Here is a 26,216-nt window from a genome sequence, read left to right as displayed (position 1 = left end):
GCCTGGGGTCCGCTTTAACGACTAATCCCAAAATTTGGCGTAGGCAGTAGTTCCAACCCGAAGGGTAACTAGGCCATATTGGGATTAGTCCGGTTTCCTCACGATGTTGTCATTTACCGAAAAGCAACTGGTAAATATCAAATGATATTTCGCACATAAGTTCCGAAAAACATCATTGGTACGAACTGGGGTTCGAACCTATGACCTCCGGATCGAAAGTCGCACGCTCTTACCGCTAGGCCACCAGCGCTCCTTTCAAAACGCCAAAGTTATCATCATTTAAATCAAATTTTCATTTTTACTTCTAACTGTTTTAAAATGGCTGTCAACAGTCTCCTACGCACCACTGTCCTGTCTCTGGCCACTAAAGCGGAGCTGCCGGAAGCGCAGAGCAAGGTCCGGAGCCTGTTCCTGTCCTGGCTGAGCAGCCACGGGGGCAGCGTGAGGGCTGTGGAGACCGACCTGAGGGCGCTGGTGTATTACCACGGTGAGTGTCTCCTCCGTACCACTGTCTCTGGCCACTAAAGCGGAGCTGCCGGAAGCGCGGAGTAAGGTTCGGAGCCTGTTCCTGGCCTGGCTGAGCAGCCACGGGGGCAGCGTGAGGGCTGTGGAGACCGACCTGAGGGCGCTGGTGTATTACCATGGTGAGTGTTTCCTTCGCACCACTGTCTCTGGCCACTAAAGCGGAGCTGCCTGAAGCGCAGAGCAAGCTCCGGAGCCTGTTCCTGGCCTGGCTGAGCAGCCACGGGGGCAGCGTGAGGGCTGTGGAGACCGACCTGAGGGCGCTGGTGTATTACCATGGTGAGTGTCTCCTCCGTACCACTGTCTCTGGCCACTAAAGCGGAGCTGCCGGAAGCGCAGAGCAAGGTCCGGAGCCTGTTCCTGTCCTGGCTGAGCAGCCACGGGGGCAGCGTGAGGGCTGTGGAGACCGACCTGAGGGCGCTGGTGTATTACCACGGTGAGTGTCTCCTCCGTACCACTGTCTCTGGCCACTAAAGCGGAGCTGCCTGAAGCGCAGAGCAAGGTCCGAAGCCTGTTCCTGTCCTGGCTGAGCAGCCACGGGGGCAGCGTGAGGGCTGTGGAGACCGACCTGAGGGCGCTGGTGTATTACCATGGTGAGTGTTTCCTTCGCACCACTGTCTCTGGCCACTAAAGCGGAGCTGCCTGAAGCGCAGAGCAAGCTCCGGAGCCTGTTCCTGGCCTGGCTGAGCAGCCACGGGGGCAGCGTGAGGGCTGTGGAGACCGACCTGAGGGCGCTGGTGTATTACCATGGTGAGTGTTTCCTTCGCACCACTGTCTCTGGCCACTAAAGCGGAGCTGCCTGAAGCGCAGAGCAAGCTCCGGAGCCTGTTCCTGGCCTGGCTGAGCAGCCACGGGGGCAGCGTGAGGGCTGTGGAGACCGACCTGAGGGCGCTGGTGTATTACCATGGTGAGTGTCTCCTCCGTACCACTGTCTCTGGCCACTAAAGCGGAGCTGCCGGAAGCGCAGAGCAAGGTCCGGAGCCTGTTCCTGTCCTGGCTGAGCAGCCACGGGGGCAGCGTGAGGGCTGTGGAGACCGACCTGAGGGCGCTGGTGTATTACCACGGTGAGTGTCTCCTCCGTACCACTGTCTCTGGCCACTAAAGCGGAGCTGCCGGAAGCGCGGAGTAAGGTTCGGAGCCTGTTCCTGGCCTGGCTGAGCAGCCACGGGGGCAGCGTGAGGGCTGTGGAGACCGACCTGAGGGCGCTGGTGTATTACCATGGTGAGTGTTTCCTTCGCACCACTGTCTCTGGCCACTAAAGCGGAGCTGCCTGAAGCGCAGAGCAAGCTCCGGAGCCTGTTCCTGGCCTGGCTGAGCAGCCACGGGGGCAGCGTGAGGGCTGTGGAGACCGACCTGAGGGCGCTGGTGTGTACATTACACGCAAATGGAGCTTCATTTTTTTTTATTTGTGTTTATCTTCATATTGGACGAGGAATTTACTATGAATCATTTAATCTTAAATATACCTGAATAATTGGGGTAATTATTTTATTCTTATTAATAGGAACAGCTTTTATAGGATATGTATTACCGTGAGGACAAATATCATTTTGAGGAGCTACTGTAATTACTAATCTTTTATCTGCAATCCCATATCTTGGAAATATATTAGTAAATTGAATCTGAGGTGTAAATCCACCTCAGATTCATGGTGAGTGTCTCCGTACCACTGTCTCTGGCCACTAAAGCGGAGCTGCCGGAAGCGCAGAGTCTGGTCCGGAGCCTGTTCCTGTCCTGGCTGAGCAGCCACGGGGGCAGCGTGAGGGCTGTGGAGACCGACCTGAGGGCGCTGGTGTATTACCACGGTGAGTGTCTCCTCCGTACCACTGTCTCTGGCCACTAAAGCGGAGTTGCCGGAAGCGCGGAGTAAGGTTCGGAGCCTGTTCCTGGCCTGGCTGAGCAGCCACGGGGGCAGCGTGAGGGCTGTGGAGACCGACCTGAGGGCGCTGGTGTATTACCATGGTGAGTGTCTCCTACGCACCACTGTCTCTGGCCGTTAAAGCGGAGCTGCCAGAAGCGCAGAGTCTGGTCCGGAACCGGTTCCTGGCCTGACTGAGCAGCCACGGGGGCAGCGTGAGGGCTGTGGAGACCGACCTGAGGGCGCTGGTGTATTACCACGGTGAGTGTCTCCTACGCACCACTGTCTCTGGCCGTTAAAGCGGAGCTGCCAGAAGCGCAGAGTCTGGTCCGGAACCGGTTCCTGGCCTGACTGAGCAGCCACGGGGGCAGCGTGAGGGCTGTGGAGACCGACCTGAGGGCGCTGGTGTATTACCACGGTGAGTGTCTCCTCCGTACCACTGTCTCTGGCCACTAAAGCGGAGCTGCCGGAAGCGCGGAGTAAGGTTCGGAGCCTGTTCCTGGCCTGGCTGAGCAGCCACGGGGGCAGCGTGAGGGCTGTGGAGACCGACCTGAGGGCGCTGGTGTATTACCATGGTGAGTGTTTCCTTCGCACCACTGTCTCTGGCCACTAAAGCGGAGCTGCCGGAAGCGCAGAGCAAGGTCCGAAGCCTGTTCCTGTCCTGGCTGAGCAGCCACGGGGGCAGCGTGAGGGCTGTGGAGACCGACCTGAGGGCGCTGGTGTATTACCATGGTGAGTGTCTCCTCCGTACCACTGTCTCTGGCCGTTAAAGCGGAGCTGCCGGAAGCGCAGAGCAAGGTCCGGAGCCGGTTCCTGTCCTGGCTGAGCAGCCACGGGGGCAGCGTGAGGGCTGTGGAAACCGATCTGAGGGCGCTGGTGTATTACCACGGGAGTATCTTTTTTGTCTGTCTTTTTATAACCTAACCAAAAAAAAAACGATTTAGAGGGCTGATTGCCATCAAACATGGATAGAAAACTCCCGACTAATTCAACTTTCAAACAAAAAAAACCTATATCTAAATCAGTTCATCCGTTTGGGAGCTACAATGCCACAGATAGACACACAGACAGACAGACAAACACCTCAAACTTTTAACCCCGAACGCAAAAACGACGGAGTGTTATAAGTTTGACGTGTCTCTCTGTAGCTTTCGAAAGGATGTACCGATTTAGATTTCGTTTCCGTACTTGTATCGTAAATTAATTAATTTCCTGTATTACCTGCAGGTATGAAACAGGGCACGCAGGCAGAGTGGGACGCACTCTGGCAAATCTACAAGAGAGAAGAGGACGCTCATGAGCAGTCGAAGATTAGGCAAGCGTTAGCGGCGCCAAGGGACACTAATATACTCAAAAAGTACGTTTTATTTGCTTGATATGTAAATTACAGGCACGAAACAGGATAATACCAAAGACATATGTAACTCCGTATAGACGGATAAGGTCTAAGAAAAAAGCGTACCTCAAAGCCATAGAGAAAAAGGTACGGTGGCCAAGATGGCGTTACACCTTTGGGGCACGCTCGGCTAGACGGTGCTAATATTAATATTTGACATTTGAAAACATATCAAGCTAACTTTTTAAACCTCAGTTTTGACAATTTGGCTCATATTCTTAGCTTGATATGTTTTAAAATGTAAAATATTAAAGTTTTAAGTTTGTGTCGAGAGATGGCAGTCTATGCACTGTGATTACATATTTTAATTTGACAGTAACTCTCTATAATACTCGATCCTCTTTGATAATACGTAGACACTACAGATTAGCCACTTTTTAGGGTTCCGTAATCTGTACCTCAGAATGGAAAAACGGAATCCTTATAGGATCACTCGTGTGTCTGTCCAAAGCGCCGTCACAAATGTATGGCGCTTAAGGTCATTTGTGAGTAGTCATTGTTGAGAGTCAATCGGTCCTCGCTAGAGATACGGGCGGCCGGTTGCTCTTTCATTGGTAGCGCTGGTTTTATTGTGTTTTGTAGTGGTGCTTTATATAGGTTAGATCTGATGGTGGTCAGGTCAGGTAGGTAATAAGGGATTTGGTTATGTTTTGTTAAAGGTTTTTAGGGTATCTATTATATATTTGGTGTAACTAATAAATGAGGCTAGTGTTTCTTCTTTGTCGGTTAACTGTTTTATATTGTAGGGTTGAATATTTTGATATTTTCCACAGATAGTCTCGTGGACGCATCTGGCATACGTGTATCTGGGACAGTATTTAATCAGGTGGTCGATAGTTTGGTTTGTAGCGTTGTCACATGGACAAGCAATTTGTGAGTTAGCAGTGCTGACTGAACGAATCTTGGCCGGTTTTTTTACAAGCTTTTATTCAACTTGCCTTGTTAGTATGTTAGTTTGGGTCAAAACATAGAAACTAAATTTGACCCACTTCCCGATTTCCGATTGAGCTGAAATTTTGCACACATATGTAAATCACGTGACAATGCAATGTTATGGTATCATGGAGATGATCCGATAATGGAGCAGAAATGTGGTCATAGGAAGTCTGTTATGAAACGTCGTATCCCCATCGAGTAATGGGTTTTTAGAACCATCTCTGAGAGCAGTAGATGACTGTTGAAGGATACAGTCGGCGATACAAGCTTGTGCCAAAAATGTATTTTTTGCAAAAAAACTTATTTCCATTATTTTAGGTAGATATAGAACTAAATACAATTACGGCAAATCGACCAAGAAAGCCGTACATGCTAATATTGATAATATTTGTCAATCTTCCTGACGAATAAAAAAACTTTTCATTCCTTTCAGGTACCTCGAGCTAGCCTGGAACGAGACCAACGTCCGCGCGCAAGACTACCTGAACGTCATCCAAATGATCAGCAACAACCCTTCAGGGACTTCTCTCATTGGGACCATGTTCGCAACAATTGGACCTCTTTAGTAGAGCGGTATACTCTTAACAGTCGGTACTTAGGCGCCGTTATACCGGGGGTTACCGACTCGTTCAACACAGAAAAAGAGCTTAATGAGGTGAGACTTTGTTTATTCAACGTCATCCAAATAAGCAGCCTTGAATAAATAACCTTCGGCGCCTTGGCACCGTTGTAGCCATAGAATAGTACCTATATGTTGTCGCGCGTTGAAATCACCCTCGAATTAAACCTACAAAGAAAGTATAGACTGGGTACGAACTTTGTACAAACATGGCATTAAGAATGCATAACTTGTAATGAATGAAAATTTACCGTGGTTCTCTAATTGTTTTACAAATTTAAATATGTGTGTATTTACTGGATCTATTCTCTGCGTTACAATTTCTCTGAACTTATCCACGAGCTCCATGGAAACTGTAAACTTTTTGCTTAAATTCGTCTCCAAAGTCCCTTTGTCCTTGCAGATGGAGGAATTCTACGCAAAATACCCCGACGCGGGCGCCGGCGCAACGGCGCGAAAACGCGCGCTCGAGACTGTTCGTAACAACATTAAGTGGGCCGCCAATAGGGCGCCATCTGTCACCGCGTGGCTGCAATCAAGACGCCAACAGCGCTCCACGCAGAAGTCATAACCTATAAACCCATACTCACCCAAATACCGATCCTCATCAAAACATAAGCCAAAATCAATTCTCCGGCCTAGGAAAAAAAAATGATAAATTACACTAGAAAAAGTTAGCCTGTCAATAACTTGTCAATTCAATTTAACCAATTATAAAAGACAAAGTAAAGCCATATATTCTCTCCCCGCCCACAGCTTGCAAAAAAGAAAATGGAACAATATTTTTTTATAATAGCAACACTTAACTGTTCTCATACAAAAGTGTCAAAATAGTTGCCACATGCAAAACGATTTACAAAGAAGGTGGCGCCAAATTTTTTTTCTACTCTTTTGTCAGACAATCAGGAATTTCGAATGATAATTGAGCTAGAAAAATATCGAGTGGGCCGACAGAGCGCCATCTGTGTGAGAATAAAGCCCCAAAATGCTCCTTTGAAACATGTATCTTATAATGTCCAGTCAAAAGTTTCTTTAAATGTTATGGTGGTTCAACGACGTCTTTGTATGCATTTGCCTTAAGTTTCAAGGATTTTTTAAAATGATAAAGTTACCTATTTAAAGACTGCACAGATCTTTGAGAATGTTGTACTTATACTCGTTATATTAGTGTTTAAATAAAATATCAAACTTTATTGGAACTACTTTTATTACTTGCTCTACAGTGAGTGATGTGCCTACCAACATACTATCAGCAGCAAAAGTGCATGGTGAATTTATCAATGAATTCATTCATAATTGTGTCGCTTAACTTCAAACTTGGGTAAATCCAAGTTATCAATGAGTTCATTCATAATTCCGTCCGTCCGTCCGTCCGTCCGTCCGTCCGTCCGTCCGTCCGTCCGTCCGTCCGTCCGTCCGCGGATAATCTCAGTAACCGTTAGCACTAGAAAGCTGAAATTTGGTACCAATATGTATATCAATCATGCCGACAAAGTGCAAAAATAAAAAATGGAAAAAAATGTTTTATTAGAGTACCCCCCCTACATGTAAAGTGGGGGCTGATATTTTTTTTCATTCTAACCCCAACGTGTGATATATTGTTGGATAGGTATTTAAAAATGAATAAGGGTTTACTAAGATCGTTTTTTGATAATATTAATATTTTCAGAAATAATCGCTCCTAAAGGAAAAAAAAGTGCGTCCCCCCCCTCTAACTTTTGAACCATATGGTTAAAAAATATGAAAAAAATCACAAAAGTAGAACTTTATAAAGACTTTCTAGGAAAATTGTTTTGAACTTGATAGGTTCAGTAGTTTTTGAGAAAAATACGGAAAACTACGGAACCCTACACAGCGTGGCCCGACACGCTCTTGGCCGGTTTTTTTTTATATATTCAACTTTAAAGCAGAATGGATTTACCCAAGTTTGAAATTAAGCGACATATTTCTCCTCACTCTTTTGCATTAATGCATAGCGTAGCCAAAAGGCTACAACCGAAGTTGCTAATCAAACTAATGTCTATTATTATTATTCGCTTGTTTTCGGGGAAATTTTTCATTCGAAATCGGAAAAATCCCGTAGAATCCCGATCATCACAATCCTAGATGCGACAATATGATATCGTCACTACTTTAAAAAAATCTCGTATCTCACGCTGCTTCTCAAAGTTAAAACGCAGTAAGTCTATATGCATTCCATACATCTTACTACAATTTTCTTTTCATTGACAGACGAAGATAGAAGTTTTTTAGTAGTGACGATATAACAATGCACGCTCTATTCTTACTTATAACTCTATTGCCATGCTGAATAGGACGGGCATAACGATCCGACCGTTATATTAGTTTAGTGTTTTTGTGCTGTTGGTGTCATTTGTAAAGTTTTTTGACAAAACAGAAGCTTTACTTAGTCTGTCCCACTACGGCATAGTAACTGTAAGCAGTTCGAACGACCTGTAAATAAATACAAAATAAGGTCAATGCGGCCAAATACATAGGTCAAATTTAATTCGTTTTCATTAAGTGAACCGAACGGGGGTGGGCGGCACTTTCAGCGGGGAGTGGGAGTGACCACAGTATAATAAAGAGTGCTATCGTACGTATGGCCACTCCCGCTCCCCGCTGAAATTGCCGCCTACCCCCTCTCGGTTACCTCACAGTTACGGCCTGCCAAAAACGCGAACAGTCGACCTGTCATATTTCACTCATACAAGCACGGTACGCGTTCACTTACACGAGCTTAGACTGCGTGCTAGGAACGCGCCTCTTTCATATATTTGATCGCCAGTGTCCGAGGTGTGACTATACTGTGACTGTATACTCGTACCTGTACGAAGGAGGGTAGGTCGAGCTGGTTGAAAGGTCCCGCGTGCAGCGTCCGTGGTTGTATCATACCAGCGCCGAGCATAACCAGCTCGCGGCGCATGCGCGGGGAGAGAGACCACCACGCCGCGCCAAATGGTCCCTCGCCCATGTCGAACGAGCTCTGCAATAAAAAACAAAACACTTTCAACTGAAATAAATGTCATATACAAAGAAAAAATGACCAAGGCCTACAAGTGTCCAAAGCTGGATTCGAACCAGCGTCCTCCGTTATCGCGACGGATGCCTAAAACCACTCGGCCATTCGGTCACGGTGGCAAGGGTCGAAATTTTCAAGTATATGACACAATTACCGAAGGAAACACTTTCAATTTGTAGAACCGGGGTTCAGAGGCTCGCTCCTTTTTCAGAGAATTAGGGCGTCGTTTGCGCGACAGGGGCTGCGATCCTCGTTCTGGGTCGTATCTGGTCCAACAGGTCTCCATTGCAGTTCAGCGGGGAAACGCAGCGGGAATAATGGGGAGTTTGAGCCAGGTACGATCCAGGGGGTCTATTTTAGTTTTGGTTGTGTTTTGTATTATTTATTTATTTTTATTATATTGTATTAATGACCCACTTGACATTTTGTATACTATGACGAAGCCTCCACTGTGGATTTATTTTGTATGTAACTTCATAAGTGATTAATTACCTAAATAAGTTTGAATTAAATAAATGGTTTATCTAGTATTTGTAGACGTTAACAATGTTCATCCATACTAATATTATAAATGGGAAAGTTTGTGTGTCTGTTTGTTTGTCCGTCTTTCACGGCAAAATGGAGCGACGAATTGACGCGATTTTTTAAGCGGAGATAGTTGAAGGGATGGAGAGTGACATAGGCTACTTTTTGTCTCTTTCTAACCTCTCATGCCCCCTGAAATGGGTGGTGGAAGTTTGTATGGAGAATTAAACGCGAGCGAAGCTGCGGGAAAAAGCTAATAGTAAGTTCATAACTATTCCGAAGTAATAGATAGCAAAAGTATGTAGTTCTTGGGAGACTTAGCAGTGTGACAGACGGACGGGACGGCCTGAGTCGCACCATACTTTTGTACCCTTTTTGGCATACATACATACATACATACAATCACGCCTGTTTCCCAGAGGGGTAGGTAGAGATCACGGATTTCCATTTACTACGATCCTGACAAATCACTTTCGCTTCACACACTTTCATAACGTTTCTCATAATACACGCTCGTCGGTTTGGTCGGTTGGCATAGAACCCTAAAATTAGAAGTATGGTGGTTTGCTTGCAGTACGGGAAGAGAAAACTAATTGACATTTCATTTTTCTTACCCCTGATTTTTATTATGGTGTTTAATAGTATTCAAAAAGTTAAGAGACCCATATTTTTTATTTTCATCATACGCAATAACTTTTCAACCCTGTATCGAGAGATGGCAGTCAATGCAACTTAATTACAAATTCTACTATGACCCATGCAAGTCCATGCAAGTTCTTTATCCCGTTCATATTAAGACGATACAGGAGGGGTATTGACCCCTCTTCATACAAACGCTCTCGACTATTTCCTCCCTGGTTTGAAGACAGAGCAATGATTTTTTCAACACAGATTACGATTATTTTTATCTGTGTCGGACCGTTTTGATTTTTTTTAATATTCTTATTTTTAAAGACGCTAACAGCCCATTAAAATTTCCCAAAAACGGCCTTATTGATTATGGCGCAAAAAAGGTGTGGTATGCAAAATTGGTAACAATTAGCCAAAACAACTAAACGGTCCGACACAGATTATTTCATTGTTATTCAGATTCTCCAATTTCGTTACGATTAATTAAGTTTTAAAGGAGGAAATAGTCGAGAGCGAAACCTACATTTTAAAGATTTTTTCGCAATATCTATTAAGTGAGTTGTTCTGAATGGACACTATATTTTTTTCGATAAATCTAGTATATTTAACTAAAATTCCCGAATTGAAAGGGGGCTCCTTTCCATTTTAGCATTTTCGCTCCTGTAGCGTCTTAATAATATTAATATACGTCCATATGGAGAGGAAGACGGGGGACCACGTTTATATGGAGAAGCGTCCCCTCCTCTCAATTAACAGAATGTTGAGAAAAGGATTAGGTTACATCCCACGAGTGGAAAGTTCCCGAACCCTCATCTTATCGGCTGTCAAAGCCACCGCGCTATTGAAAAGGTCGGGCGTCAGGCCCCGTAGCCGAATGGCATTTCTGCGACACGAAACGCCACCGAAACGCAGCAGAAATGTAGTCTGGCTCTGTCGCGCCAATACGCAAGAGCGATAGAGATAGATAGCTACGAAGGAGATATCGTGAGCGTTTCGTGAGCGTTTGTGCATTCGGCTACGCGCACTGGACAGTGATAGTTAATTAACGAAAACTCTGATAAGGGTTGCACTAACGAAACTCTGAAATGTATAACGAATTACGCTAGTGGCTTTGTGAGCTGTAGATCTACGCGATATGCTTAGAAAACTCAAATGTTAAAAACCATTTACAGATATAGGTATCCATATTACACTTACTACTACTACTACTTACTTATATTGTATTTTTAATATTATAAATGGGAAAGTGTGTGTGTCTGCTCGTTTGTCCGTCTTTCACGGCAAAACGGAGCGACGATTTGATATAATTTTTTAAGTGGAGATAGCTGAAGGAATGGATGATATATATGATATATATATGATATATATGATATATATGATATATATATATATGATCTGACATAGGATGCTTTTTTTCTCTTTCTAACCCCTCACTACCCTGAAAGTGGGGGTGAAAGTTTGTATGTAGCATTGCGTAATTTTCGAATTTAATGCGAGCGAAGCCGCGGCTTAAACTAGTAGCGCGTTTACGTTCTACGGGCGGTGCATGTGCCAAAAATAGGATCTTACAAATCATAGACTATTGTGACCAGAGGTTATCCCCCTTGTCACATCTCGGACACTGGTGATCAAATATATGAAAGAGGTGCGTTCCAAGAACACAGTCTAAGCTCGTGTAGGAGAACGCGTACCGTGCTTGTATGAGTGAGATATGACAGGTCGACTGTTCGCGTTTTTGACAGGCGGTAACTGTGAGGTAACCGAGCGGGGGTGGGCGGCACTTTTAGCGGGGAATGGGACTGGCCATACTGTACGATAGTACTCTTTATTATACTGCGCCCTTGTCGTCACTTAGACTAGGATTTTTTGTCTGAGTGTCTAAAGTTTTTCCTCAGATTTTTTGTGCAATTCATTTAACTACTTTAACATTTTGCCTCCCAATGTACATTTGATGTACATTTGGTTACAATGGAACTTTAACTTTCATGTAAACAAATAAAGTAGCATTTCTTTTGTTTCTCAAAATTTCTCGAACAAATGAAACTCAACTCAATTTCAACTACTTACTCGTAGAATCAAAATGCCCTAGCTTTTTTTTGGTCGGCGTTACGAGGTTATAAGTTTTTGTAAAACTAACTTACTAATAACGTTATAGATATATGCACTTATGAGTATGCAGTCTGAAATAATAGTACATTGTGCAACAAGGGAGGTAAGGGGGTCATTAAATACGAGTGTCCTGATATATTCACGACTAGAGATGGGTAGGGGTGAGTAAATACTGAGTATTTACCCGTAATTTACTCAAAGCACCGAGTAAATACTCGTATTTACTCATTTGGGTGAGTAGAAACTGTTACTTAAAATAATTTAAAAAATGAGATTTAAGTAATTAGTCGTGTTTATTTTAACTGTGAAGACATGTTTAAATTATATTTATATTATTAGAAGCTTATGGGAGTCTTAGTTTGTCGAAAAAGAGGTAATCATTGTGAGAAAAAAATAGTGATAATGTTTAGTTAGCAGTTTTGTTTTAAAAAAGCAGGTATTTACAGTAAAAGTATGAGACTTAAATTAAATTGATGTTCTAGATAACGGCATGACGTTCGGAAGTGATTGTTAATGTGGCACTAAGACGGTCGTACCTTTTATTAAGGGTTTTCTAAAGAAAACTCAAAAATGGCTCATCTGATGACGTTTAAAGTACTAGTTTTGTGTTTTGTATTATATGGACAATAATTTGACGGTTTCTGGATATTTTTCCAACAACGAATTCGAAAGTTATAAAGGTATAAACATTATTTCGGCCTTAATTATCGTTTTATTCCAAAACTGTTTATATTATTAAAAAACTTTTTTAGAAACATTCAATTAATTTTAAAGACCTATCAGATGATGTATAAGACACTGGTAATTTCTGAATTTTATTTTTGTGAAAAATAGTTACATGTATGGAGAGCACGTCTTTATTAAAATAAAATTCATATAAATTTGATTACTTAACTTAGTAGCCGATAACAAAATACACCAATATTTCTAATTTGTATTTCCATTTCAGCACGCTAAATAGTTTATACCCACCAATTTGAGTAAAAACGAGTAAATACGGGTATTTTGAGTAAATACTGAGTATTTACTCGATATTTACTCTTGAGTATTTACTCACTACCCATCTCCACGACAGCCGCAGGCTGGAGTGAATATAGACACGAGTATTTAATATCCTTACCTCCTGAGTTACACACAATGTTTTTCATCACATTTGAGAGAAAAATACAAAAAAAGTCATAAGGCAAAACCTTCAACGCAACGACGGCGCAAAGACCAGTAGTGTATCTTCATCTATATCAGATTATTCACATTAAATTCCATTGTTTTTGATAACAAACACTTTTTGAACGAAAACAAACACGAATATCCTGCATATAAAAAAATGCAATGTTCAAAAAAGCATATAAATCATATAATTGAACTAAATTTTTACTTATTTTTCATTCATTCATTAATTTTGATCTGTTGTACTCTCCGTTGCTAGGCAACGGTGGGCGCCTCGCGCTGGCGCGGTCAAGCGCGAGTCGAGAACATATTGCACGCTTTTTATAACATGAATGATTTCTACATCTTTTAAATTTTTAATTAACATTCACAAAACATTGTATCCATTTTATTCTAATATTATATAATGCTCAATGGTCCTTAATGTAATTTAAAAATGTATTACCATATTTCGACATATCAAACTACGAATACTAATATAATAATTTTAATTTTAATATACCATATAATAATATGTACCTAAATCAATTGTGACGTGTAATAGTCAATATTATAAATAAATGAGTATGAGTATGAGTCAGTATTGTCAGATTGTAAATTATAACGATTTAAGTTACATTTACAAAATAAATGCAAAACACACTGAAATAATTCTAAAACATAAATAAATTGCATTTTTCATACCGTATAATATCTTTTGTAGCTTAATAGTCAAATTGTGCAACAAAAACGGATTGTATTATTTTTTAAACTAAATCCATTATTCCCTTGGGAATAAAATAGTACATTATGCTTCAGTACACGTAGACGCAATGAGACCTTTAAACAGCAAATGTGATGAAAAATAAATATTGAAATGGAAAAACGAGGCATCATATCAGTCGCATGCTTTTCTATCAATCAGCACAACTTAATCTCGCAACTGTCTCCTCGCGTGATCAAAACAATGTAGGTATATACAGTCAAAGTATTAAAAGTCACAAATATAGACGCGCACCAAATTCCAAAAATATGCATCCACAACTTAACTCATAAGCAATAAAGTCGTGTATACACATTTTTGCAGCTTTGCCCGCATCTTTATTTACCATCTTGACTGTTTCTAGAAGCAGTGCACTAGCACTGGTCACGTTTCCGCCACACGCATCGTCGCACGTGAAGGTTGACGTCACTGCTTATCTTTTGTCGTCTCGCCCGACCTTCAGCAAGGAGTTTTGGCGGTTGACAAGCTCTGGCGGTCCAGCACAACTTGCGCTCTCGAGTCCATGACTGAAGTCGCGCTTGATGTATGGAGAGCGAGAACGCAAGTGCTAAAACACCTGGGTACGTAGCTGAATGGCGCAAACGCTCACGAAACGCTCGTAGATAATTTTATTTTTTTTATTATTATTAGCCTATTGTAGTGTCCCACTGCTGGGCAAAGGCCTCCCCTCGCTTCTTCCACTCAACCCTGTCATGTGCGTAATTTTGCCAGTTTGGATAAAATGCGTTCAAGTCGTCCCGCCATCTCTTTTTCGGTCTGCCTGAACCCCGGCCTGCACCCTCCACGGTGTTCCGTGGGTCCCACTCGGTAACCATTTTGGCCCACCGTTCAGGGTGCATGCGGCAGACATGTCCAGCCCAGTTCCACTTAAGCGTAGCGGTCTTGACACCTACATCTGCAACTCGAGTTCTGGAGCGCAGTTCCGTGTTTCTGATTCGATCAGTTCTGCGAACACCCAGTATACTGCGCTCCATCGCTCGCTGGCAAACCTTGAGTTTGGACTTTAGAGCTTCTGTTAGTGACCACGTTTGAGCGCCATAGGTTAGGATAGGCAGGATACACATGTCGATGAGTTTGCGCTTGAGACACAGAGGAAGGTTACCCTTCATTAGCGCCTTCATGGACCAGAAGCTCTTCCAGGCGTTATGAATACGTCTATTGACTTCTATGATTTGCCTGTTTTCGAAGGAAGCTATCTGGCCCAAGTAAATGTACTCATCAACATACTGTATATCCTGCCCATCTACCGTGACCCCATGTTTTGCCCGATTGGTCATTAACTTAGTTTTTGCTCTGTTCATTGTGAGTCCAACTTCAAGGCTCGCTGTGCTGAGATCTTGGAGCATATGTTGCAATTGAGATGCTGTATGGGAAAAGAGGACAATGTCATCGGCAAAACGCAGGTTAGTTAACCGTTTATTACCGACAACAATGCCCGAACCCTCCCAAGAGACCGCCAGCTTTTTAAAAATCTCCTCCAAGCAACTGGTGAACAGTTTAGGAGACAGCGGGTCACCTTGTTTAACGCCTTTCTCTATTTTAAAAATAGGACCAGGTGCGTGCAATTTAATGGCTGCCGTGCTATTATTATAAATCGTTCCAACAAGTTCAACGTACCTTGGATCTATACCTTGGTTGTGCATGGCGGAAATTATAGCGGAGTGTTTGATGCTGTCAAAGGCTTTGCTATAGTCTACAAAAGCAAGATATAGAGGCACGTTGAACTCGTTGGACTTTTCTATTAATTGGTTTATAGTATGGAGGTGGTCTGTTGTTGAGAAACTCGGACGGAAACCGGCTTGATCTGGTGGCTGATGTTTATCCAGCAGTGGGGCAATTCTGTTCTCTATGACTTTTATAAATAATTTGTAGATATGAGAGGTTAAACTAATGGGCCTGTAATTATTGATGTCTGACTTATCGCCTTTCTTGTGCAGAAGTACTATATTTGAGTGGCATAATTTGGAAGGGACTTTACCGCTGTACAGAATTGAGTTGAATAGATTCGTTAAATATGGCAATAGGGTTATTTTTCCAGCTTTAAGTGCTTCAGTTGTTACACCGTCATCCCCAGGGCTCTTCAGATACTTCATGCTCTTGAGAGCTGCGTTAACTTCGCCACCGGTTATAGGGGGATATTTTCTGGGCAGGGTGGTCTTTCAATGGACGGTGTTGATAATGTGTCGGAGGAATACAGATTTTTGTAGTATTTGGTGCATATGTCCGTTATTTGGTCTCTACTGCTGCATTTTATCCCGTTTTCGTCGCGAAGGCTGGTTATCCAGGGTTTTTCCTTATTAATACCTTGTTTGGCTGTTCGGAGAGATGAATGTGTTGTCAGTGCTACTTCGACTAGCCTCGTGTTGAAATTCCGGATATCGCGCCTGATACTTCTTTTAACCTGTTTATCAATTGTATTATATTGTTCCCTGCTGTATTTGTGGCGTTCTCGATCTTCTATTAACTGTATCGTATCCTTTGTCAATTTATTGTTATTTTTTCGACTTGGTTTTATTTTGCTGCTAGCTGATTTTAAACAGTTAATAATGGTGTCATACTGTACTTGAACATCGGGATGAGTATCTATGTTATTATTGAATGCGTCAAAACTGTTTTGTAACTCGAGGTTGAATTGATCATAATTGGAAATGAGCGTGTCTCTGCTTAACTGTTTTATTTTCTTCAGAAATAGTTGTTTGCGATGGATTTTAATATTAAATTTAATCTTTACCCTCACTGGTCTATGGTCGGAACTAAATTTAAATTTGTTTATAGTGGATACGTCTGTTATTATACTCTTGTTATTTGTAAGGACAAAATCTATTTCGTTTTTAACGTTTCCATTTGGCGCGATCCAGGTCCAGCGACGTTGAGGTTTCTTGAGATAGAAGGTATTACTTATGCTCATGCTTTGTCCGAAGGCGAATTGGATAAGCCGAGCGCCACGATCATTTCTGCTACCAAGGCCGTGTGGTCCGACGATGTCGGTGTTATCCAATTCAGTCCTTACTCCGACTTTGGCGTTGAAATCACCGAGGATCATGGTCCATGTTCCTCGGTTTTCATCGCAAGCTCTGTTCAGCAAGTCGTAATACTCTTCTACCTCGTCATCGCTATGCGAAGAAGTTGGTGCGTAGGCCTGGATTAGGGTCAGAGTATGCTTTTGGGATATACTTAATTTCAACACAGCCACTCTATCGGAATAGCCCGAGAATTCCACAATGTTATCCTTCCACTTCTTTTTGACGAGGAAACCAACCCCGTACTGTCCGCCGGCTGTTCCGAAGTGGTAGAAAACATTGTCATCGCGTTCCACGGTTTGTTCGCCCTGTCGTCGAACCTCTGATAGACCCACAACGTCCCACTTAATCTCTTTTAAGGCGAGTTCCAATTCTAGAAGGCGCTCTTTTCTCATTAAAGTGCGGACGTTGTAGGTTAAAACATGAAGCGTATCGGTGTCCGTTTTTCTCGCATGGGTCGATAAATTAGTTTTGTGGGAAACCGCCGCCCGGGGATTCTTAGCACCCCTTATGCCGGGCACTCGGGGCCGTAACGGGGAGTCGTCAGTCATGAGGGGGATTTGGACCATAAGCCCACCACGCTGGTCCAGTGCGGGTTGGTGGGTCGTCAGAGCCTCGTTTGTTGTTTAGCAGGGTGCACCGCGAGCAGGTGAGGATGACTTGGAGCCCGAAAGATGTTGCTTGGGCCCCCCTTACACCCCTTAATTTTTTTAATATTAGTATGGATGTCATTTTGTGAACATCAAAGCAGTGCGCCTTCTGTACTTGTACTATTATTATATTCTGTGGTAAAAGCGTCGCACAGCGTTCTTCGTTGGTGGGTTACAACAACCATGGCCTGACCTCATGAAAGACGGCGTCCCCGTATCGGCAGAACAGAAAGAGCTGGGTCAGACTGCCGGCCATGTACTGCAGTAGCGACACCAGTTGCATGAAGCTGAGGGTCTCCTGCAAAATTAAGGTTCAAGGAGGATACATTTGATAAGATGAGAGAAGTCACAGCGATCCGATATCGGATCGGAGACTTACAGGCGCCAAGATTTTTTCACTGAAATCTTTCCGCCGATATTTAAGCCTCTCGTCTGTCTCTCGGCGTTTAAGTATAGGTATGGTAGATGTCGCTACAGCTCCCATCATCCTCCTTACGTTATCCCGGCATTTGCCACAGCTCATGGGAGCCTGGGGTTCGCTTTGACAAAGAATCGTTTCGTAAAGGCACTGGTTTTTACGAAAGCGACTGCCATCTGACCTTCCAACCCGAAGGGTAAACTAGACCTTATTGGAATTAGTCCGGTTTCCTTACGATGTTTTCCTTCACCGAAAAGCGACTGGCAAATACCTATTAAATGACATTTCGCAGATAAATTCCGAAAGACTCATTGGTGCGAGCCGGGATTCGAACCCGCGACCTCCGGAACGAAAGTCGCACGTACTTACCGCTAGGCTACCAGCGCTTCGCTACAGCTCCCATTGACCAATAATTATGGTGGAAAAATTCGCTGATTTGGTTGGCCTTGGTGGCTCAGTTGGCATTGCGCTGCATATATCCTGAGGCCGTGAGTTCGTCTCACCTAGGCAGGGCACTACTACAGAGTACTTTTCCACTTTTAAATTAGTTCTAAGCCTAGTGGCATCGACCATGAGAGGCATACTTCTGTGCTGTCCGTGATAAAAAAGCACACTCACGTGTTTGATAATTTTCAGAGGACTCTATTATTACGTAAAACAAAAGTGACAGCTGGCAGTTACAGTTACCAAAAGCAAATGAGTGGGCAGTAAACTTACGGAGCTGAGTCTCACCGCCACTGCACAGAACGTCAGGGTGGCAACCAGGAAGTACACCCCTAAAATGATCCTCAACAATGTGTCCAGTTTCTTGATCACGCTAAAACAAACCATTTCAAATAGTAAACCAAGAACGATTTAATATTCAATTCAATTCAATTCAAAATCTTTAATGTCATAAACAATAGGTATCTATAACATGTCAAAAATACAAAAATAATAATATAATAAATAAGGAATTAAAATAATCTTAAGCAACTTAGTTAAAACATATATAAAAAAAAACTACTGGACTGACAAAGCCTATGGTATGCCAAAAAGCGTACCCCTGAAATGTATGGGGATTTTAGGCTTAAAACTAGATGGCGCTGTTTGATAGAATAGAATAGAATAGAATAGTATAGTAATAATTAATTATTAGTAATAATTTTAAAATCAGTATATCACGTCAATAATACACATTTTGAAAAAAAAAAAATGTAGGCTTCATCAGTGTAGTAATGTAGTTATGATAGTATTTAATAGGTGGCGCTAAAAAATCGAGGTACGATTCATAGTATGAAGTATGTAAATACTGTATACTGTTTTGTCATTAGCGCTCGTTCTGACTCTAAGTTGGGAATAGGAAGATGTTTATAGACCATATGATTGCGCGCCGCGTCTCTGGTTCAGAAACTGAACTGTTCTTGTCAGTGCTCGGAACCTTTTTATTTGAAAAAGCTCTGCATTTTTGAACACCTCCAGCAGAACTCGAACCTAACCGTAGGGACCGTCCACACTCAAGAGACGCATGTCCGCCGACGTTGTCCTTCCTATACAAAATGTACTGAGGAGACGTTTTTAGGGTTTTTTAAATTATATTCAGGCGGCGTGGCGCTGACGTCCGTTCCGCGTCGGCCGACATGCGTCTCTTGAGTGTGGACGGTCCCTTAGGCGTTTAAATATTAAGGGAAAGCAGGGGAAAATTCGCACACATCTTGCAGGCTTCCGTGGCCGTTGGTCAGAGCTGCTGGACTGGCATTTCAGTAGGTTCCAGATTGCTGCCGAAACCATGATCCATGTAAGCATTATATTATGCACTGCTCCAACCAGTAGGTATGTAATCTAGACTGGGGCAGAATATATAATAGTATGTACAAGACTGGGGTACGTTATAGGGATTAAGAACTTTCTTTTTGCAGTAGGTTTAATCGCATGTCACTGCAATGCAATATTATGAAAGACAATTATATTAAAAAGATAAGAGCGACCCGAGGTTAATGTTCCATGTGCTTGATTGTTTATTGTAGCCATGATTACAATTTCATGCCTACAAATCGCTTAGGGACTTACTTGCCTATGATGTGTACAAATTTTACAGTACAAATCAAATGGCACTTTTGTTTTTTAACGTAGTTGCGTAATGAGCTTAATTAAGTATTCATATTGTACTGTAATAGTACATTAGGATAATAGTGCAAAAATTAGAAAATTCGCAACAAGTGGCGACTAACATAGAAATAGGTACCTACTTACCGAACCGAAGGAACTTTCTACGGGCACTCGCTGAGAATTTCCTAGTTTCATAACTTTGTAAGAACTGTATTAAAAAAATACATTTAAAGACTGTAAAATGAAGATACTTACGTGGGAAGGGTGGGTGGACTGTGTGAAAGATGATATGAAACGGAAACAAGTGAATAATGAGATGACGATAGAGTTATGGCGTGCTGCGCCAATCCCAAATGACTACGGACAAATGCAGCCTCATTCAAAACGAGCGGTCTGGACGGAGTAAGCCCTTTATTATTACAACGTGGTGCTGAAGTCTTGATTTCGCATCTGGTAAGAATCTTCAGAGCGAGCTACGCCTGGGGGTACTTACCGGAACAGTGGATCAAGGTTAAGGTATTATTTATACCAAAGGCGGGAAGGAAGGACTACGAAATTGCCTAGTCCTTCAGACCCATAAGCCTTTCCTCGTTTCTTTTAAAAACCTTAGAAAAGGTAGTTGATAAATACATCAGAGATACCTATCTTGTAAGGAAGCCTATCCACGACAGTCAACATGCATACCGGAGGGGAAGATCTACGGAGACGGCCCTTCTGGAGCTGGTGGATAGAGTGGAAAAGGCCTTAGAAGATAAGGAAATAGCTCTGTCGGCCTTTCTCGACATTGAGGGCGCTTTTGATAACACTCCAATTCGGACACTGGTGGAGGGGCTAAGAAACAAAGAAGTGGACTCCACCACGGTCCGCTGGGTGCAAAGCATGCTCTTAAATAGGAAAGTTAGGCTAGACCTGCTGGATACCACACTAGAAGTGGCCACTGTGAGAGGTTGCCCGCAGGGGGGTGTCCTATCCCCACTGCTCTGGACTCTTGCAGTGTACGGACTTCTGCGTAAGTTGGCGGATCTCCAAATCGACACTCAGGGGTACGCAGATGACCTTGTGGTGACGGTGAGGGGAAACTGCCAAAGTACTATATCGTACCTTATGCAGAGGGCTCTCAACACCATAAACGCCTGGTGTGGTGAAAATGAATTGTCCATCAATGCAAACAAGACAATTATAGTTCCATTCACGAACAAACAAAGGCTGGATAAATTAAAACCTTTGGTCATGAATGGTAAAACGATTCCGTTTTCTTCAGAAGTCAAGTATCTGGGGGTAACACTGGACCAGAAACTGACCTGGAACCAGCACCTGAACGGAACTCTACTGAAGGCCAAATCGGCCCTGGCAATATGCTGCCGTCTCGCGGGCAACAGATGGGGCCTTAAACCCAAAATTGCCTTATGGTTGTACACTGCTATAGTGAGACCAATAGTGTCCTACGCCTCTGTAGCATGGTACAAGAAGACGTTGCAGAAAGTGGCAGTGGCGAAGCTCAGCAGACTGCAAAGAGCTGCTTGTAGCATCGTTACTGGAGCAATGTCATCCTCTCCAACAGCGGCACTAGAGGCCCTGCTGAACCTGTCGCCACTCCACCTCTATCTGGAACTAGAAGCAAGATCCAGCATACTGAGAATAGTGGCTACAAAGAGAGGAGGGTGGATATCACAAACACTGAGACTATTTACTGAATCAGTGCTTGATATCCCTGTACTGGGGATGCCGACAGACACCATGCACCCCCAGTTCTACCCACAGAAACTCTACTCTGTGGAAATCCCGGAAAGGGAGGACTGGTCAAACAGTCAAATATTATGGAAAGAAGGAAGCCTAAGGTGGTACACTGACGGCTCCAAATCCGGATCTGAAGTAGGCTGCGGAGTATACGGCGAAACGCCTAGAAGGGCCAAAAGCCTAAATCTAGGACGGTATTGCTCTATATTCCAGGCAGAGGTATACGCCATCTTAGAATGCGCGTCAATCAACCTGCAATGCAACTACGTCAACCATACTATTTACATCCACTCGGATAGCCAGGCGGCATTCTTAGCCCTAACTTCGGACGTCATAACGTCCAAGCTGGTTGAGAACTGCAGGCAACTATTAAACAACCTTGGATCCAAAAACAAGGTTGTCTTAAGATGGGTCCCAGGGCACGCAGGCATCGAAGGCAACGAGAAAGCCGACGAGCTTGCACGTACGGGGGCAAAGGGTAAGCACCATGGCCCAGAGCCTTTCTGCGGTATCCCGAAAAGCCTTACGAAACTAACCCTAAAGACCTACTGTCAATACAAAACTATTCAGCTCTGGAGGAACACGCCAGGCATGAACCATTCCAAGGCTCTCATCAGAGCCTACAGCAAAAAGGCATCCTCAAATGCCTTGGCGCTGTCAAGGAACCAACTTCGCAACCTACTTAGTGAGGGTGCTGACAGGGCACTGTCACCTGAACAAGCACATGCACACTATCGGGAAACGTGCAAACGGGCGGTGCAGATTCTATCTAGAGTCTGATGAAACGCCCCTGCACATCCTGACAGAGTGCCCCTCTCTAATGCGTACACGTAACATGATTCTGGGCAGCTACCAATTTCACCCAGAGGATGTGAGGTATCTCGATCTCAAAAAGATACTACAAGTCTTTGAATTTGTAGGACTTGATCGAGAGTTGTAGTAGGTGGCGATCACAATAGATCAGAAATGGTCGCAGTGATACATAAGGCGCCCTGAAGCCTTACAAAGCCCCTAACCTAGAAGAAGAAGAAGAAGGCAGCCTGGGCAGGCGAATGATGATAGCAAAGATATTTACGTGCAAAGCACGATATGAAGATCATGATCCCCACAGAAGCACAGTCGAACGCCACGTGGACAAATACGCAGTGTAACGCAGTACACAAACGCTAAACTCTGAATGCAAAATACCAGCCGGCGTAACCGAATGGCAATCGTCGACGCCTGACGCCAACAGAAATGCAGTCTGGCTCTGTCGCGCCAATACGCAAGAGCAACAGAGATACAATAGATAGCTACGAAACAGATATTATCATGAGCGTTTGTGCATTTCCAGGTAGGTACTAAACATTAAGTAACAAAGGTATATACGTGCAAAGAACGATATGCGTGCCATGGCTCTCAATAATCCTGAGATGCGCCCGCATCACATCCTCCGAGATGTCCTCCGTAATCCGGCGAAGCAGAAAGAACTGTCCGACACTTCTTAACTTGTATCGTAAGTAATGTACTTACTTACTAAAAATACGTTTAAATTTTATTAAAAATTAAATTCTTTGTTATACTTACGTGCAAAGCACGATATGCGTGCCATGGCTCTCAATAATCCTGAGATGCGCCCGCACATCCCTCTCCGCATTCGGCATGCAGTCCTCGCCGCCTCCAGCGATGTCCTCCGTCCTCCGCCGAAGCAGAGAGAACTGACCGCAGATGAAAATCATGATCCCCACAGAAGCACAGTCGAACGCCACGTGCACAAACACACAGTACACGGACGCTATAACCTTAAAATATATTTATTTGCATTATACATGATGTCCGGTCTGGCTCAGTCGGTAGGGACCCTGCCTGCTAAGCCGCGGTCCTGGGTTCGAATCGGTAATGGCATTTACTTGTGTTGAGCACAGATATTTAATTTTGTTCCTGAGTCATGGATGTCTTCTATGTATATAAGTATGTATGTATATATTTAAGTATGTATATCGTCGCTTAGCACCCATAGTACAAGCTTTGCTTAGTTTGGGGTCAAGTTGATCTGTGTAAGGTGTCCCCCAATGTATTTATTTATGTGTATTTATTCACATGAATAACATTCAGATATAAAAATACAACGGCCAATACCTGGGTAAACTTTACATTTAATAATAATATTTTGTAATTTTACCTTTCTGAGGAAACCTTCAAAATAATAGAGATGATCTGTAGTTAATAATAAGAATAAAATTAGGTATTTGAAAGGTCCCCGATGTCATAATACTAAAACTAATAAGATTTGGAGGTGTAGTCTCTGTGTAAAATATACGAAATTTAATCCTTTCAAGCCAGCGATTTCAATTAAAGTGTAGTCAACGCTAATGTGGCGAGTTGACGTCTATAGACGTTACTTGCTTGAAAGGGTTAATCAAATCTCATCAAGGCTATATGAATACATAACTCACCTCAAATATTAATGTCAAAATATACCCCAGAAAATAATCGTCCAACGGCGCCCACCCAGGCAAAATGTGCGGGTACCCAGTGCCAGCCGTCAGCGCATACTCAAAAAATGGAGTCGCCACAAACACGACTAAAGTAACACTATACAGTCGTAGAAGAATTGAAAATACAATCGTGTATCTTTTAGTGTATTTTGCGATTATTTCCGGGGAGTAATCCTCTGCGATGTCGGCGTATGATAAAAGTTTCCCGTCTAACTGTTCGTGTTCTAAGAGCTTCATTTGAGAAATTATGAACGCCCAATGTTTTATATTGATGTATAAGCTGAATAATTTTAAATTGCCCATGCAACAGAAGGAGAAGATGCTGAAACACGTGTAAATATCAAAGATTAAATAATTACATCGATATTAGGTACTTAAATATGTTACAAAAGCAAATTACGATGTGCTGAAAAGAGGAAATTCGAAAACACAACCGTATAGAGCGAGCGTTACACACATCACTCACTTTTTGGCCCTCTTTTAAACGCAAGTTGAATAGAATCTTATTATTATAAGTACTTATATATAAAAAACCGGCCAAGAGCGTGTCGGGCCACGCTAGGTGTAGGGTTCCGTAGTTTTCCGTATTTTTCTCAAAAACTACTGAACCTATCAAGTTCAAAACAATTTTCCTAGAAAGTCCTTATAAAGTTCTACTTTTGTGATTTTTTTCATATTTTTTAAACATATGGTTCAAAAGTTAGAGGGGGGGGGACGCACTTTTTTTTCCTTTAGGAGCGATTATTTCCAAAAATATTAATATTATCAAAAAACGATCTTAGTAAATGAAAAAAAATATCAGCCCCCACTTTACATTTAGGGGGGGGGTACCCTAATAAAACATTTTTTTCCATTTTTTATTTTTGCACTTTGTTGGCGTGATTGATATACAAATTGGTACCAAATTTCAGCTTTCTAGTGCTAACGGTTACTGAGATTATCCGCGGACGGACGGACGGACGGACGGACGGACGGACAGACAGACATGGCGAAACTATAAGGGTTCCTAGTTGACTACGGAACCCTAAAAATGGGTACTCACGTTAAAACATCGCGTTCCGCGACATATATATTTCGAGTCACATAGAGACCTGTTATCAGGACTAGCCGTCGCGAGCACTGAGGCTTGCTGATGGGTCTACATAATATGGCTAGAAACATGTCGCCGAACGAGACGCATTCACGTGAAGTACAGCATACATCCGTATATTTAAATATTTGAATATGTCTCACGAAAGTTCAATATCTACAGTATGTAGGTATTATTACCTTAAAGTCTCGAACATTCGCGTAGCGTCCTTCCTTTCTATGACCAGTGTAGCAACTTGCGTCAGGTTCGTGGATATGAAGCAGAATATAGCGAATTTGGCGAACCAATGTAGTCCCAAGCTCTGGTGGTGCCATATGCCGAGGTTCCATATGAGGCGCTGGACGATGTACGCTATGTCCTGGTTCGCTGAACTCCCGACTGGTATGTATCTGGATATTACATCGCGAAATACCTGTTTCTTTTAGAAAAATGTTATTAGTTTTAGAAATTATTGCGGAATATTTAAATAGAAAATATTTCATAACTTGAATGCACGAGAGATTAAAAATGCCACTTTTTTGCCACCCTGTAAAACAAATAATAGTGTAATAAATACCTAATAGTATTTACTAACCATTTTAGGTCTTTTTCGTAAATGTTTTTCTTGTGATGAATTTATTGTATCAAAATTTCTATCTGTTTTATACAATTTCAGTTTTTTATCTTCCTCTAAACCACTGTTGCAAATGTTTTTCCTTTCTGAGGAAACCTTCTTCAGCCTCATTTTATAAGTTTCCGTTGTAGCAGTCAGTATAATTACATAGGAATTTTATTAAATGCCGAGCACAGCTTTTGATTATATCTGTACAAGTATTTGCTTTAATTTCAGTCTCTTCCTTTATAAGGCTTCCTGGAAATAGTGTGGCATAAAGGGTTTTCACATTGTACAATCCGGCATCGGATGATGGATACGATTGCAAAACAGCTAAAAGTGTAATGATTTTATTTTCCGTTAAATACTGTATGCTGTTCAAAAGAAAATAATATACACAAAAAATCTGTATAGGAGTATATGAGGTGTCATGTATGTCATTGCTAGCAACAAGGGACCAGTATTAAAAATAGCATTTTGCTGACTTCAAACAATTTTAAGTGTCATAAAAAGCTCTAAAATTTGACGATCGCCTTCAGGCCGCGTAGCCAACGTGCGCATCGTCTAAGCTCCATATCGAAACGAATCTATCAATTT

The 26,216-nt window shown here is 42.8% G+C and overlaps 2 protein-coding genes across 2 annotated transcripts in view; one reads left to right on the top strand and one right to left on the bottom strand.

Moving 5' to 3' along the window:
- Nucleotides 1-6,524, top strand: part of LOC125228907 (glutamyl aminopeptidase-like) — a 28,369-nt gene extending 21,845 nt beyond the window's left edge. Inside the window, 5 exon segments of the mRNA XM_048133623.1 lie at nt 333-487; nt 3,608-3,737; nt 5,146-5,240; nt 5,243-5,367; nt 5,735-6,524. Coding sequence (XP_047989580.1) covers nt 333-487; nt 3,608-3,737; nt 5,146-5,240; nt 5,243-5,367; nt 5,735-5,902 — 673 coding nt within the window. The 3' untranslated portion in view covers nt 5,903-6,524.
- Nucleotides 6,525-7,159: 635 nt separating this feature from the next.
- Nucleotides 7,160-25,320, bottom strand: LOC125231924 (odorant receptor 94b-like). Its single transcript, XM_048137528.1, has 7 exons — nt 25,207-25,320; nt 23,896-24,259; nt 23,027-23,241; nt 18,353-18,452; nt 17,411-17,512; nt 8,159-8,317; nt 7,160-7,785 (listed from the first exon to the last, which is right to left on the bottom strand). The coding sequence occupies exons 1-7, from the start codon at nt 25,221-25,223 to the stop codon at nt 7,735-7,737; spliced, it is 1,008 nt and encodes a 335-aa protein (XP_047993485.1). The 5' UTR covers nt 25,224-25,320; the 3' UTR covers nt 7,160-7,734.
- Between the last annotated feature and the right edge of the window lie 896 nt (nt 25,321-26,216).

This window comes from Leguminivora glycinivorella, chromosome 1 (assembly GCF_023078275.1).
Source record: "Leguminivora glycinivorella isolate SPB_JAAS2020 chromosome 1, LegGlyc_1.1, whole genome shotgun sequence".
Classification (NCBI taxonomy): Eukaryota; Metazoa; Arthropoda; class Insecta; order Lepidoptera; family Tortricidae; genus Leguminivora; species Leguminivora glycinivorella.
This window is presented reverse-complemented; position numbering and strand designations above follow the sequence as displayed.

Coding starts and splice junctions, on each gene's coding strand:
- LOC125231924 (XM_048137528.1), bottom strand. Junction 23,242..23,895: donor TTTTGACATTAATATTTGAG/GTGAGTTATGTA, acceptor ATATATTTTAAG/GTTATAGCGTCCGTGTACTG. Junction 8,318..17,410: donor GGGACGCCGTCTTTCATGAG/GTCAGGCCATGG, acceptor TTTTTATTGCAG/AGCTCGTTCGACATGGGCGA.